General features: G+C 40.3%; 1 protein-coding gene across 1 annotated transcript in view; it reads left to right on the forward strand.

Annotated features, from left to right (window-relative positions):
* Positions 1 to 13,572, forward strand: part of LOC139762511 (uncharacterized) — an 854,543-nt gene that overhangs the window by 760,191 nt on the left and 80,780 nt on the right. Inside the window, exon 22 of the mRNA XM_071687495.1 lies at positions 12,811 to 12,898. Within this exon, the coding sequence (XP_071543596.1) occupies positions 12,811 to 12,898 (88 nt within the window). The remainder of the gene's footprint in view (positions 1 to 12,810; positions 12,899 to 13,572) is intronic.

Raw genomic sequence — 13,572 nt, forward strand, 5'->3', positions numbered from 1 at the left:
TCATATAAGTATTAGTTCATAAACGACGATAAACCGTCGTGTACCAATTTCTCCTACCATTACTGGTTACTGGCTTTTGAGTTTTTTTTTTCTTGACATTAGGTTTCATCAAGTGGAATTTTTTCCCCTTAATCTTTACACCGATGACATTTGGCATGTGAAAGCAAATACATTCCCTCCTTGTCGGTGGTGATTTCTGGTTGGCCTATTAGAGTACGACTTCGGATGATAAGTTGTTGGAAACACAAAAGGCATGACTTCTATTGTTGGTGTTAGATAATTGGCTGTTCTGAGAATCTGTGTATATGATTGGTCGTAATGGCTGGCTGGGCGTGGCGCTTGACTGACTTCGTGGAAGGAGGGCGTGTAAAAGAATTTGCCAACAATGCTTTGAGCACCGCCCCAAGTTCCCATCTGGTCTTAGCTGCGACAACCAACTCTGATTTAGAGCATTCCTTGTTGTCCAGGTTTATATAAGTCTTCGTTAGTGACTGCAATATTAATTGATGCGTCCCAGAGTTGCTGTTTGGTGTGCGCTGTTCATCTCTTGATCTAGACCCGGGCGGCGGCTGGACGGTGTGGTGGCCCAGTTGTTAAGATTACAATTGAAGAGATCCTGTGTGCGTGAGGCCCTAATTCCTGCCTGGTTGACATCTTCCTAGTATTAATTAGATTTCGTTATGTCACAGACAATTACGGCTGCTTCCAAAGCTAAATGAACTGATCAAAGAGCTTGCGCAGAGGATCTTGTTAGTTTCTCTGTGCTTCATATATCAGGTTGACATACATTTATTCCATCGACATCATTTCCACTTAAGACACTCGGTCATTTGCTCTGATGTGAACCTTCACTATCGTTCTCATTGCCGTAGTTGTTTGGTTGGCTGCAGTTGTGATGAACTTGTTAATCAGTATGGGCGACCCCCTTTCATGTTAATGGTAATACCTTCAGTGAGAAAACTAAGCCGAGGGTGTCTTCTCTAGCGTAGCATGGCAGATATGTATAAGTCCAACCGTCGTCCATCGTCGGGAGTCACAGTTAACTTTGATACAACTCTGAAAACATAGTTGTTACACATGTAAAGAATTGGATGGAATAAGATCTATACCTAGTTTGGGCTTAACTTGGGATATATCCTTGCTTATATCTTGAAGAAGATAGAAAATTCCATCTTTGGCTATAGAACTTCATATTTTTGTTTCCGTAGTACAGCGGGCACCTGAAAATCGCTTCGTCTGTCTGTCTGTCGCCAGGTCACTTTATCCTGCACTAAACCCCTAATCATAACTAGTAAATTGTAGATACTATAATGAGGGAATTTTATGCTGATGTTTCGCAGCACGTAAAGAATTGGATGGCTTTGATGTTACCTGAGTCATGTCCATTTCTAAAGGAGTTTTAACCTGTAGCTTAACCGAGCCCATAACTTGAAGAAAATTTCAGCTTGGGTCATGTGACGTAATGAAGAATATTTTTTGTTCGTTAAACAGTATTGCCACCATTTCACTCCCAGAAATTGCTTAATTCTCTGTAGGCGACATAATTATGTGTTCCACGGAACATCCTTTCGTAATTTATATATATATATATATATATATATATATATATATATATATATATATATATATATATATATATATATATATTTTTTTTTTTTTTTTTTCATTTATTATATTTTGTCGGTCTCCCGGATTAGCGAGGTAACGCAAGGAGGCAGACAAAAGAATGGCCCAACCCACCCACATACACATGAATATACATACACGCCCACACACGCACATATACATACCTATACATTTCACTGTATACATACATATACAGACATAGACAGATACATATATAAACATGTACATGTTCATATTGCTGCCCTCAGCCACTCCCGTCGCCACACCGCCACACATGAAATGGCACCCCTTCCCCCCGCACGCGCGCGAGGTAGCGCCAGGAAAAGACAACAAAGGCCACATTCGTTCACACTCAGTCTCTAATTGTCATGTGTAATGCACCGAAACCACAGGTCCCTTTCCACATCTAGGCCCTACAAAACTTTCCATGGTTTACCCCAGACACTTCACATGCCCTGGTTCAATCCATTGACAGCATGTCGACCCCGGTATACCACATCGTTCCAATTCACTCAATTCCATGCACGCCTTTCAACCTCCTGCATGTTCAAGCCCCGATCGCTCAAAATCTTTTTCACTCCATACTTCCACCTCCAGTTTGGTCTCCCACTTCTCGTTCCCTCCATTTCTGACACATATACCTTCTTTGTCAATCTTTCCTCACTCATTCTCTCCATATGACCAAACCATTTCAAAACACCCTCTTCTGCTCTCTCAAACACACTCTTTTTATTACCACACGTCTCTCTTACCCTTTCATTACTTAATCAATTAAACCACCTCACACCACATAATGTCCTCAGACATCTCATTTCCAACACATACAGCACAACCCTATCTATATAGCCCACGCCTCACAACAATATAACATTTTTGGAACCACTATTCCTAGAAACATACCCACTTTTGCTCTCCAAGATGACGTTCTCCCCTTCTACACATTCTTCAACGCTCCCAGAACCTTCGCCCCCTCCCCCACCCAGTAACTCACTTCCGCTTCCATGCTTCCATCCGCTGTTAAATCTACTCCCAGATATCTAAAACACTTCACTTCCTCCAATTTTTCCCCATTCAAGTTTATCTCCCAATTTACTTGCCCCTCAACCCTACTGTACCTAATAACCTCACTCTTATTCACAATTACTCTCAGCTTTCTTCTTTCACACATTTTACCAAACTCAGTTACCAGCTGCTGCAGTTTCTCACCCGAATCACCCACCAGCGCTGTATCATCAGCGAACAACAACTGACTCACTTCCCAAGCCCTCTCATCCACAACAGACTTCATACTTGCCCCTCTCTCCAAAACTCTTGCATTCACCCCTTCTAACAACCCCCATCGATAAACAAATTAAACAACCATGGAGACATCACGCACTCCTATCGCAAACCGACATTAACTGGGAACCAGTCACTCTCCTGTCTTCCTACACGTACACATGCCTTACATCCTCGATAAAAACTTTTCACTGCCTCTAACAACTTGCCTCCTACACCATATACTCTTAATACCTTCCACAGAGCATCTCTATCAACTCTATCATATGCTTTCTCCAGATCCATAAATGCTACATACAAATCCATTTGCTTTTCTAAGTATTTCTCATACATTCTTCAAAGCATGTTCTTGTGTATGATGGATTGTAAGTGGCAACTTGTATGTACTTTTATCTTTAGATGTGTATGTATTTATATGTTGTGTATGATATGCATTATATATGTATACATGTATGTTAATGTGCAGTGTCCGTGACATGTATGTTTATATGTATATATGCATTTATTTATTTGTGTATTTTGGATAGAGCGCTTAGATGAGATAATAGGAGGTATGGTTGGCGCCGTAGTGGTCCTTATCCATCACATGATATTTAAATCAGGTCATGCCCGACAGGCTGCCGGGAAGCTGGGCCGACACGCCGCCCAAGCGCTTGTACACACGCACACACACACACACGAGCACGACACACGCACACTGGGGCATGCGCTTGAAATGTACTAAAGCACTGGAAGTTAGACATGCCCAAATACTTGTTACTAGCAACCATTTAGGATCATATAAAGACCCTGGGTATATATATATATATATATATATATATATATATATATATATATATATATATATATATATATATATATGTGTGTGTGTGTGTGTGTGTGTGTGTGTGTGTGTGTGTGTGTATTTTTCATACATATTCGCCATTTCCCGCGTTATCGAGGTAGCGTTAAGATCAGAGGACTGAGTCTTAGAGAGAAAATCCTCACTTGGCCCCCTTCCGTGTTCCCTCTTTTGGAAAAGTAAAAATGGAGGGGAGGGTTTCCAGGCACCCCCGTTCCCTCCACGTTAAGTCGCCCTCTATGACACGCAGGGAATTCGTGGGAAGTACACTTTCAGTACACTTTCATGTAATGATTACTTAGGAGAGAGACGTCACAGGGAAGTGCGCTTGAGAACGCATCGCGTTTCATTTTCCTCGTGGTTATCAGTAAATACTACATCACGCGCACTATTGTGACCTACTATATATATATATATATATATATATATATATATATATATATATATATATATATATATATATATATATATATATATATCACATACAAACCTCCAACAGCCAGGAACGAACCCGGGACCCTTGTGCATCAGGTTGTTTGAGGTTTATATGTTCTTTGAAGGTGCGCGTTCATATGCACTTTGCTCGTGTATATATATATATATATATATATATATATGTATATATATGACCTTGTTTCATGAGGATAGCATACTTTTCCGGTCATTTACATGTATATTACAAAGACTTTGTATGCTTGCACATGCTTTTAAATGTTTACATATACTATACATGATAGCACATACACAAAACCGTCACATGTACAAATAGATACAAGTTTCCAAGCACCTTAATTCATGCATACACTCCTTCCATCATGGACAATTGCCTCACTTGAAGTGGCAGTTCCAAGCAGCCATTCAAACAGACACGCACAGTACACGTGCCTGGGTGTTTGGAGTGCTTGGTATGTGTGTATGTATTTGTGGCAACCTCTTTACGTAACATGAGAACACTGAAGTACTTGTTCCTGTGAAAGTCGCGACTCGCTTCCCGTTGATATATCTGTATCATGAACGAGTTAAGGAAGACCCTAGTGGTTGAGAGTGAAACACACTTGCACAGACACTCAAATGCTTCCGTGGCGTAGTGGTTAGCTTTATTGGCCTTCTCGCATGCATGGGGCCGCCTAGGATCAAACCCTCATAGGTTCGAATCTTGGTCGCGGCAGCCGGCCCATAGTCTACCATGCTAGGGGCTGGTCGATAAGGTGTGTGTGTGTGTGTGTATGTGTGTGTGTGTACATAGGAGAAAATACGAGTTAAATACTGTAAATACAAGGTTAAAAGACGGGGCAACGGGAGTGTAGAACTTTCCCCGTAACATACAAACAGTAATCCCATACATCCACAGGCGTACTCAGATATAAGAACAATGGTGAACGTCGTAAACTCATTGAGCAGATACACAGTTCAGCAAGAAAACAGCTTAGTTGTCTTAGTTAAGCTATGTGGTATTTCATCTATGATGTTACTGTAACTCCGTCAACATTTGATCATTCATCACTTAATGTTCGACTAATTATTAGTAAGTGCTTAATGTATAAAACGGAGTATTTACCTTGTTAAGCTGTCTTTATATCTGCCACTTTGTTTTTTAGATTCACCCTCACATACGTTTCTAAAGCGTGGAAATATCCATAGCACACATGCAAAAATCATGGAGATTTGTTAGTAATCACTTCTTTTGATGTGCAAGATGTTTGCTGAATAGCCACTGAGTTTATAACGGACAAGTAAGATAGATATTGCAGTGGATATCGTGCCTTGTGCTTTACTCGGCATGTCGGTATAAAAGGACGAATATCGGCCGCGGGATATTTTTCTGAACTTGACCTGATTAAACACTTATGGAAGATTATCCCGATATCGCTTTATGGGACTGTAATCTCTTCATTCATTTAATTCCACCATTTTTTGAAGCGCCACGCGTAGTACAGGAGGGAGGTATCACTTTTAGCACTTACTAACCTCTGGAACATGACATTCACACACCTTAGCCCACCAGTCCCACTTTCATATATGCTCCGTCGCCCTTGTGTTAGGTTCTTCGAAGCTCGTGATATGTGGAATTAATCTTTTCCCCGACTTTTTACAAGGCTTGATAACTTTCTCTTACACTTTGCGAAAAAAAAGTGTACTATGTTGCTACCCCCATGTTCTCAAATTTCGCGCCATCAATCTGAATTTTGCGCCATCAGTTTTCATTACGCGGGCTGTCGGTTGTTCCGGGAAGTGTGACGCTCCAAGATCCCGAGTGAGCATGACTGCCCATCCCAGGTTGCCGTTACACTGTTACCAACTGGCCGATCAAATATGTTACCTGCATGTATCATTGTTTCTGTTTACAGTCCAATATTATGTATCCAATTCAGTACTGTAAGGAAAAAGTGATATTGAACTTTGTGGCATTCTTACAGGTAAGAGACTTTAAATTCCTTATTGTATGACGTTTAGAAGTATTTGGGCGTATTATTACCCTGAAATTTTCCGCCATCATTTTAAGTATGCGTTCTACATTTTGTTTGCAGTTCGATAGATTTTACCATTGAGTGAGTGTTACCAGTTATATAGGATTTCTCTTGGTAGTATGTACTCAGAGAGCAATCTCATCCACGTTTAGAAGTCATCAAGGTCGCCGGAGTAAGCTAGGATGAGTATAGTACACCAGTATATGAACTTACATAATCACGAAACCTAAAAAGTGTCTCCCATGCTGAGGCTTGGCCGCTAATCCTTCTGGATAGTTTGAGTTGGGGTAAATTACCATATGGCCTGAAATTCCTTTTTTAGAAATTGAAGACTCGGGATTTAGTTAGTCGCTTCAAGAAACTTAAGATATTATTGGAGTTTTTGATAATGGCAAGTTTGTTAACTCTGAAGAAGTTAGGTTAGCGCTAGCCAGTTAGTCACACTCCTCATATGCATCTGACCTTTTTCTACTGTCCATAAGTCCTAAGATCGTCTAGTACTGAATATTTTGCTAGAAACTGTAATGGTTTCATAATGAAGTACTTAACAAGAACTAGGATGTCTGTAATGACTTCAACTGGTTTGTGAAGGGAGGTTTGCAAAAAACAGGAATTTCGGCCTGTGGTGAATGTGTGCGTGAGGAACCTTCATCCAGCCGCGGCTCAAGTGGTTTTCCGTGAAGAATGACAAATGAAGTGGACGTAATAAAGCCGTCAGGATGACATCACGGACGGGGGCAGTAGGGACGAGGACGACGTGGTGATGTGCGTGTCTTAAGCCCTTGCTGCCAGCTTTGCTCTGGCTTACCAGGGGTCGCTCGAGTCTTCTCTAAGTCCTGTTTCTCGGACGCTTTGCCTCCTGTTGCGATTTAGATGGCGTCGGCTTTGTTTGCTGACTCGTTCATCATTCTGCCTAACTTAGGCATCGGCCTCATCCTTTGTGTGCCGCTGTTGCGCGTCGATTCACCTTTTTGTTTGAGACTGCGTTCCGCTTGGCGCACTGTACCATGTTTCTGGGATCTCCAAACTAGGATTGCGGATATCCTTGAGTCTTAGGTGTTGTCTTCTTTTTTCACGCCTTGCTTAGACGTTGCACTTCATCCACTCCGACTCGTGGTTGCTATTCTTTAGAATCAATTGCTGAGGGTTTTCAGGTTTTAATGACTGAAATTTTCTTATCGCGATGAAAGGATTCCCAACAAATGTCAAAAAACGTTTCTAACTGGTAAATGGTATTAGATATGTATCCGTAAGGTTTATTTTGTGATTTGAGGATGAACTGAGAGGAAAGGGAGAATTTCCACCGTATGCTTTCTATATTTTTTAAAGTTGATGAAAATGTGAATTTATCCAAAATTCCAGTAAACAGGATTGAGTACTGTGCATTAAACTTATTCTAGGTGATGGGTGATATATATGTCTTACGGCTTACGGCCTGGGCTGTTAGTTCCATAGTCATATGTGAAATATTTGGTCCACTGCGACAGATTTCTGCATTCACTTGAAACGTGAGTTTCCTGGTGATAACCTAGAAATTTGAGTATTTCTCTTATTTCACTGATAGGGCACAATTTATAGTGAAACAAGTTTAGAGCTGTGGTTTTGGTTCATTGCACATGACAGCTAGAGAGTGAGGGTGAACGAATGTAGCCTTTTTTTTGTCTTCCTAACCCTACCTCGCCGTGTGGGGGAAGCAATTTCAAGTGTGGCGGAGTGGCAATGTGAATGGATGAAGTCAGCAAGTATGAATATGTACATATGTATATGTCTATGTATATGTATGTATACGTTGAAATGTATAGGTATGTATATGTGCGTGTATGGGCGTTTATGTATATACACGTGTATGTGGATGGGTTGGGCCATCTTTCGTCTGTTTCCTCGCGCTACCTCGCTGACGCGGGAGACGGCGATAATTATGAAAAATTATTTATTTTATTTTCAATACTTTGTCGCTGTCTCCCGCTTTAGCGAGGTAGCGCAAGGAAACAGACGAAAGAATGGCAAAACCCACCCACATACACATGTATATACATACACGTCCACACGCACTTATACATACATATACATTGCAACATATACATATATATACATACAGACATATACATGTATACACATCTACATAATTCGTACTTGCTGCCTTTATTCATTCCCGTCGCCACCCCGCCACACATGAAATGACAATCCCCTCCCCGCGCATGTGCGCGAGGTAGCGCTAGGAAAAGACAACAAAGGCCACATTCATTGAAATTCAGTCTCTAGCTGTAATGTATGATGCACCGAAACCACAGCTCCCTTTCCACATCCAGGCCCCACAAAACTTTCCATGGTTTACCCCAGACGCTTCACATGCCCTGGTTCAATCCATTGACAGCACATCGACCCCGGTATACCACATCGTTCCAGTTCACTGTATTCCTTGCACGCCTTTCACCGCCCTGCATGTTCAGACCCCGATTGCTCAAAATATTTTACTCTCCATCTTTCCATCTCCAATTTGGTCTCCTACTTCTCCTCGTTCTCTCCACCTCTGACACATATATCCTCTTGGTCAATCTTTCCTCAATCATTCTCTCCATGTGACCAAACCATTTCAAAACACCCTTTTCTGCTCTCTCAACCACACTCTTTATTACCACACCTCTCTCTTCCCCTTTCATTACTTACTCGAACAAACCACCTCACACCACATATTGTCCTCAAGCATCTCATTTCCAACACATCCACCCTCCTCTGCACAACTCTGTAGCCCATGCCTTGCAACCATACAACATTGTTGGAATGAACTATTCCTTCAAACATACCCATTTTTGCTTTCCGAGATAAAGTTCTTGCCTTCCACACATTTTTCAATGCTCCCAGAACCTTCGCCCCCTCCCCCACCCTGTGACTCACTTCCTATTCCATGGTTCCATCCACTGCCAAATCCACTCCGAGATATCTAAAACACTTTACTTCCTCCAGTTTTTCTCCATTCAGTCTTACCTCCCAGTTGACTTGCCCCTCAACCCTACTGTACCTGATAACCTTGCTCTTATTCACATTTACTCTCAGCTTTCATCTTTCACACACTTTGCTAAACTCAGTGACCAGCTTCTGCAGTTCTCACCCGAATCAGCCACCAGCGCTGTATCATCAGTGAACAACAACTGACTTCCCAAGGTCTCTCATCCACAACAGACTGCATACTTGCCCCTCTATCCAAAACTCTCCCATTCACTTCCATAACTACCCCATCCATAAACAAATTAAGCAACCATGGAGACATCACACACCTCTGCCGCAAACCAACATTCACTAAGAACCAATCACTTTCCTTTCTTCCTACTCGTACACATGCCTTACATCCTCAATAAAAACTTTTCACTGCTTCTAACAACTTGGCTCCCACACCATATATTCTTAATACCTTCCACAGAACATCTCTGTCAACTCTATCATATGCCTTCCCCAGATCCATAAATGCTACATACAAATCCATTTCCTTTTCTAAGTATTTCTCATATACATTCTTCAAAGCAAACACCTGATCCACACATCCTCTACCACTTCTTCCCCAATCTGATGCTCTATACATACCTTCACCCTCTCAATCAATACCCTCCCATTTAATTTCCCAGGAATGCTCAACAAACTTATACCTCTGTAATTTGAGCACTCACTTTTATCCCCTTTGCCTTTGTACAATGGCACTATGCATGCATTCTGCCAATCCTCAGGCACCTCACCATGAGTCATACATACAATGAATATTCTTACCAACCAGACAACATCACAGTCACCCTCGTCTTAATAAATTCCAGTGCAATATCATCCAAACCTGCTGGCTTTCATCTTCTGTAAAGCTTTTACCACCTCTTCTCTGTTTACCAAATCATTTTCCCTAACCTTCTCACATTGCACACCACGTTGACCAGACACCCTATATCTGCCACTCTATCATCAAACACATTCTACAAACCTTGAAAATACTCACTCCCATCTCGTTCTCACATCACCACTACTTGTTATCACCTCCCCATATATATATATATATATATATATATATATTCGTATGAATCCATGGGGAAAATGAAACATGATAAGCTCCCAAGTTCAATTTCGTGTAATAATCACATCAGGGGAGACACAAGAGAGAAATATAAGTCATTTGATATACATAAATGTAGAAATATATAAATGTGTTTTTTTTCATACTATTCGCTATTTCCCGCATTAGCAAGGCAGTGTTAAGAACAGAGGACTGGAACTTTGAGGGAATATCCTCACCTGGACCCCTTCTCTGTTCCTTCTTTTGGGGAAAAAAAAAGAGGGGGAGGATTTCCAGCCCCCCAGCTCCCTTCCCTTTTAGTCGCCTTCTACGACACGCGGGGAATACATGGGAAGTATTCTTTCTCCCCTATCCCCAGGGATATGGATGTATTTATATGTATGTATATGCATATGTATATGTATATATTTATATTTTTATTCATTTATTCATTTTACTCTGTCGTTGTCTCCCATGTTAACAAGGTAGCACAAGGAAACAGACGAAAGAATGGCCCACCCCACCAACATACACATGTATATACATACACGTCCACACAGGCACACATACATACTTATACATTTGAACGTATACATATATACATAGACATATACATATATATACATAGACATATACATTTATTTATTTATTTTACTTTGTCGCTGTCTCCTGCATTAGCGAGGTAGCGCAAGGAAAGAGACAAAAGGATGGCCCAACCCACCCACATACACATGTATAGACATACACATCCACACATGCAAATATACATACCTATACAACTCAACGTATACATATATATACACAAACAGACATATACATATATACACATGTACTTACACCCCGCCAGACATGAAATAACAACCCCCCTCCCCCTGCATGTGCGCGAGGTAGCGCTAGGAAAAGACAACAAAGGCCACATTCGTTCACACTCAGTCTCTAACTGTCATGTATAATGCACCGAAACCACAGGTCCTTTTCCACATCCAGGTCCCACAAAACTTTCCATGGTTTACCCCAGACTCTTCATACATCCTGGTTCAATCCATTGACAGCACGTCAACCCCGGTATACCACGTCGTTCCAATTCACTCTATACCTTGCACGCCTTTTACCCTCCTACATGTTCAGGCCCTGATCACTCAAGATCTTTTTCACTCCATCTTTCCACCTCCAATTTGGTCTCCCACTTCTCGTTCCCTCCACCTCTGACACATATATCCTCTTGGTCAATCTTTCCTTACTCATTCTCTCCATGTGACCAAACCATTTCAAAACACCCTCTTCTGCTCTCTCAACCACACTCTTTTTATTTTTAGTACCAGACATATCTCTTACCCTATTATTACTTACTCAATCAAACAACCTCACACCACATATTGTCTGCAAACATCTCATTTCCAGCACATCTACCCTCCTCCACACAACTCTATCTATAGGCCACGCCTCACAACCATATAACATTGTTGGAACCACTATTCCTTCAAACATACCCATTGTTGCTTTCCGAGATAATGTTCTCGACTTCCACACATTCTTCAACACTGCCAAATCCACTCCCAGATATCTAAAACACTTCACTTTCTCCAGTTTTTCTCCATTCAAACTTACCTCCCAGTTGACTTGTCCCTTAACCCTACTGTACCTAATAACCTTGCTCTTATTTGCATTTACTCTCCCGCTCCCGTCCCCTTTAGTCGCCTTCTATGACCCGTGAGGAATGCATTGGAAGTATTCTTTCTCCCCTATCCCCAGGGATATATGGGATTATTTTCTGATTAGCGTTGTTGAAAATTGTAGCATGGATATGTTTAAGAATGAACTTGATAAATATTTCGCCTCAAGTCTATGATTGACATTATTTACTCCTCCTTAGCTCCATGTAAGTTACAGTATTTTTCTGTATTAAATATCTGTCTTTCCACTCTTACCAGTTTGATCTATGAGTTTCATATCTCTATCACAAACAACCTTGAAGTGACCCAGCGGTCTGTTGCCTTTTCATTCTTATGAATCCTTTGTATTACTACATGGGATTCTGTAATGGGTTGTATGAAATTACAGGTTATCTTGTTGATAAGTTACTTTGTGTTTGATAACACTGGGCTTTGTTGATAAACTTTTACGGTACTCAGAATACAGTACCAGGAAAAACTTAGCTTTATTTAAGGTGTATATGAGAAGTCCTACAGTGTATACAATTATTCTTATTCCCACTAGAATTTTCTTTATGTAACTTGATAGATGAGAGTGATTACTGATATATTGCATCAGAAATGTTGTGAAGATTGTGTATTATACAAGCATGGATCTTTGCTTATGTAAATACGAGACATAAGATGTTAATTTATCATATCACATCTGGTGTGTAACTGATAATTAGACTTCTTGAGATACAATCCCAAATACAATTAAGAAATTGTAGTTGATATTGACAAAAGCATTTTCTTCCTGTCTCTTCTAGTATAATATCTGAACTCTTATTATCCATCTTCTAGAGATGGCTAGGAATTTTAATTATATTTAAATGATGAGATCTAAAAGACTGATATTATTTCTTCTCTTTTCAGTAATGGCTTGGTGGATTATACTAATAATCGCTTCAGTGTGCGTTGTTGTCACTCTGATTGTTCTTGTAGTTGGTGCTTATGGACGGGTGTAAGTATTTTAGACTTAGGCTGCTAATGTTTATGTTTTTGTTAATTTTGACAGCAATTATGTATAATTATGATAATCATTTTATTGTTTTTGTTAGCCTGATTACAGTTGAAATTCATGGTTAAGCAATATAATGTACAAGACTTTTTAGATGTATCTATAGGTAAATTGAATGAATATTTCATTTTTTTTTTCTGTGTGTGTGTTGTCTGAATTGATTTTCTTTTAGAACAGATATCTATCATTTAGGATAGGATAGTCCTGTTGGGGGTTGCCACTTAATTGATGAACAGATTTAAGCTACATAAAGATAATACATAAATAGCCCCACTACAGTGCAGTATATAAGATTACTAGACTAATCTAAACGAATGAGAAATTTAGCACTCAAGGTATGCTGTCTTCAAGGAATAGATGTTATTAGTTGTCACGAAATTATGTTAGTAATTCTTAAGTTATTGTGTTGATTGTTCTACACCCATCTATTGACATTGTTGAATAATTGAATAGGTTTAGGGGAGGAAGAATACAACCCTCAAATTGTTTTCATATTGCAGAAGGTGACTAATGGGTGGTAGTTGGGGCTGGAAGGACTCTCCTCTAGTATTATCCCCTTTTAAAAGTAGGAATAGGGAAATAAGGCAAGTTGGGAATTTCTCTCAAAGGCTAAGACT

Source organism: Panulirus ornatus, chromosome 3 (assembly GCF_036320965.1).
Source record: "Panulirus ornatus isolate Po-2019 chromosome 3, ASM3632096v1, whole genome shotgun sequence".
NCBI classification, from domain to species: Eukaryota; Metazoa; Arthropoda; class Malacostraca; order Decapoda; family Palinuridae; genus Panulirus; species Panulirus ornatus.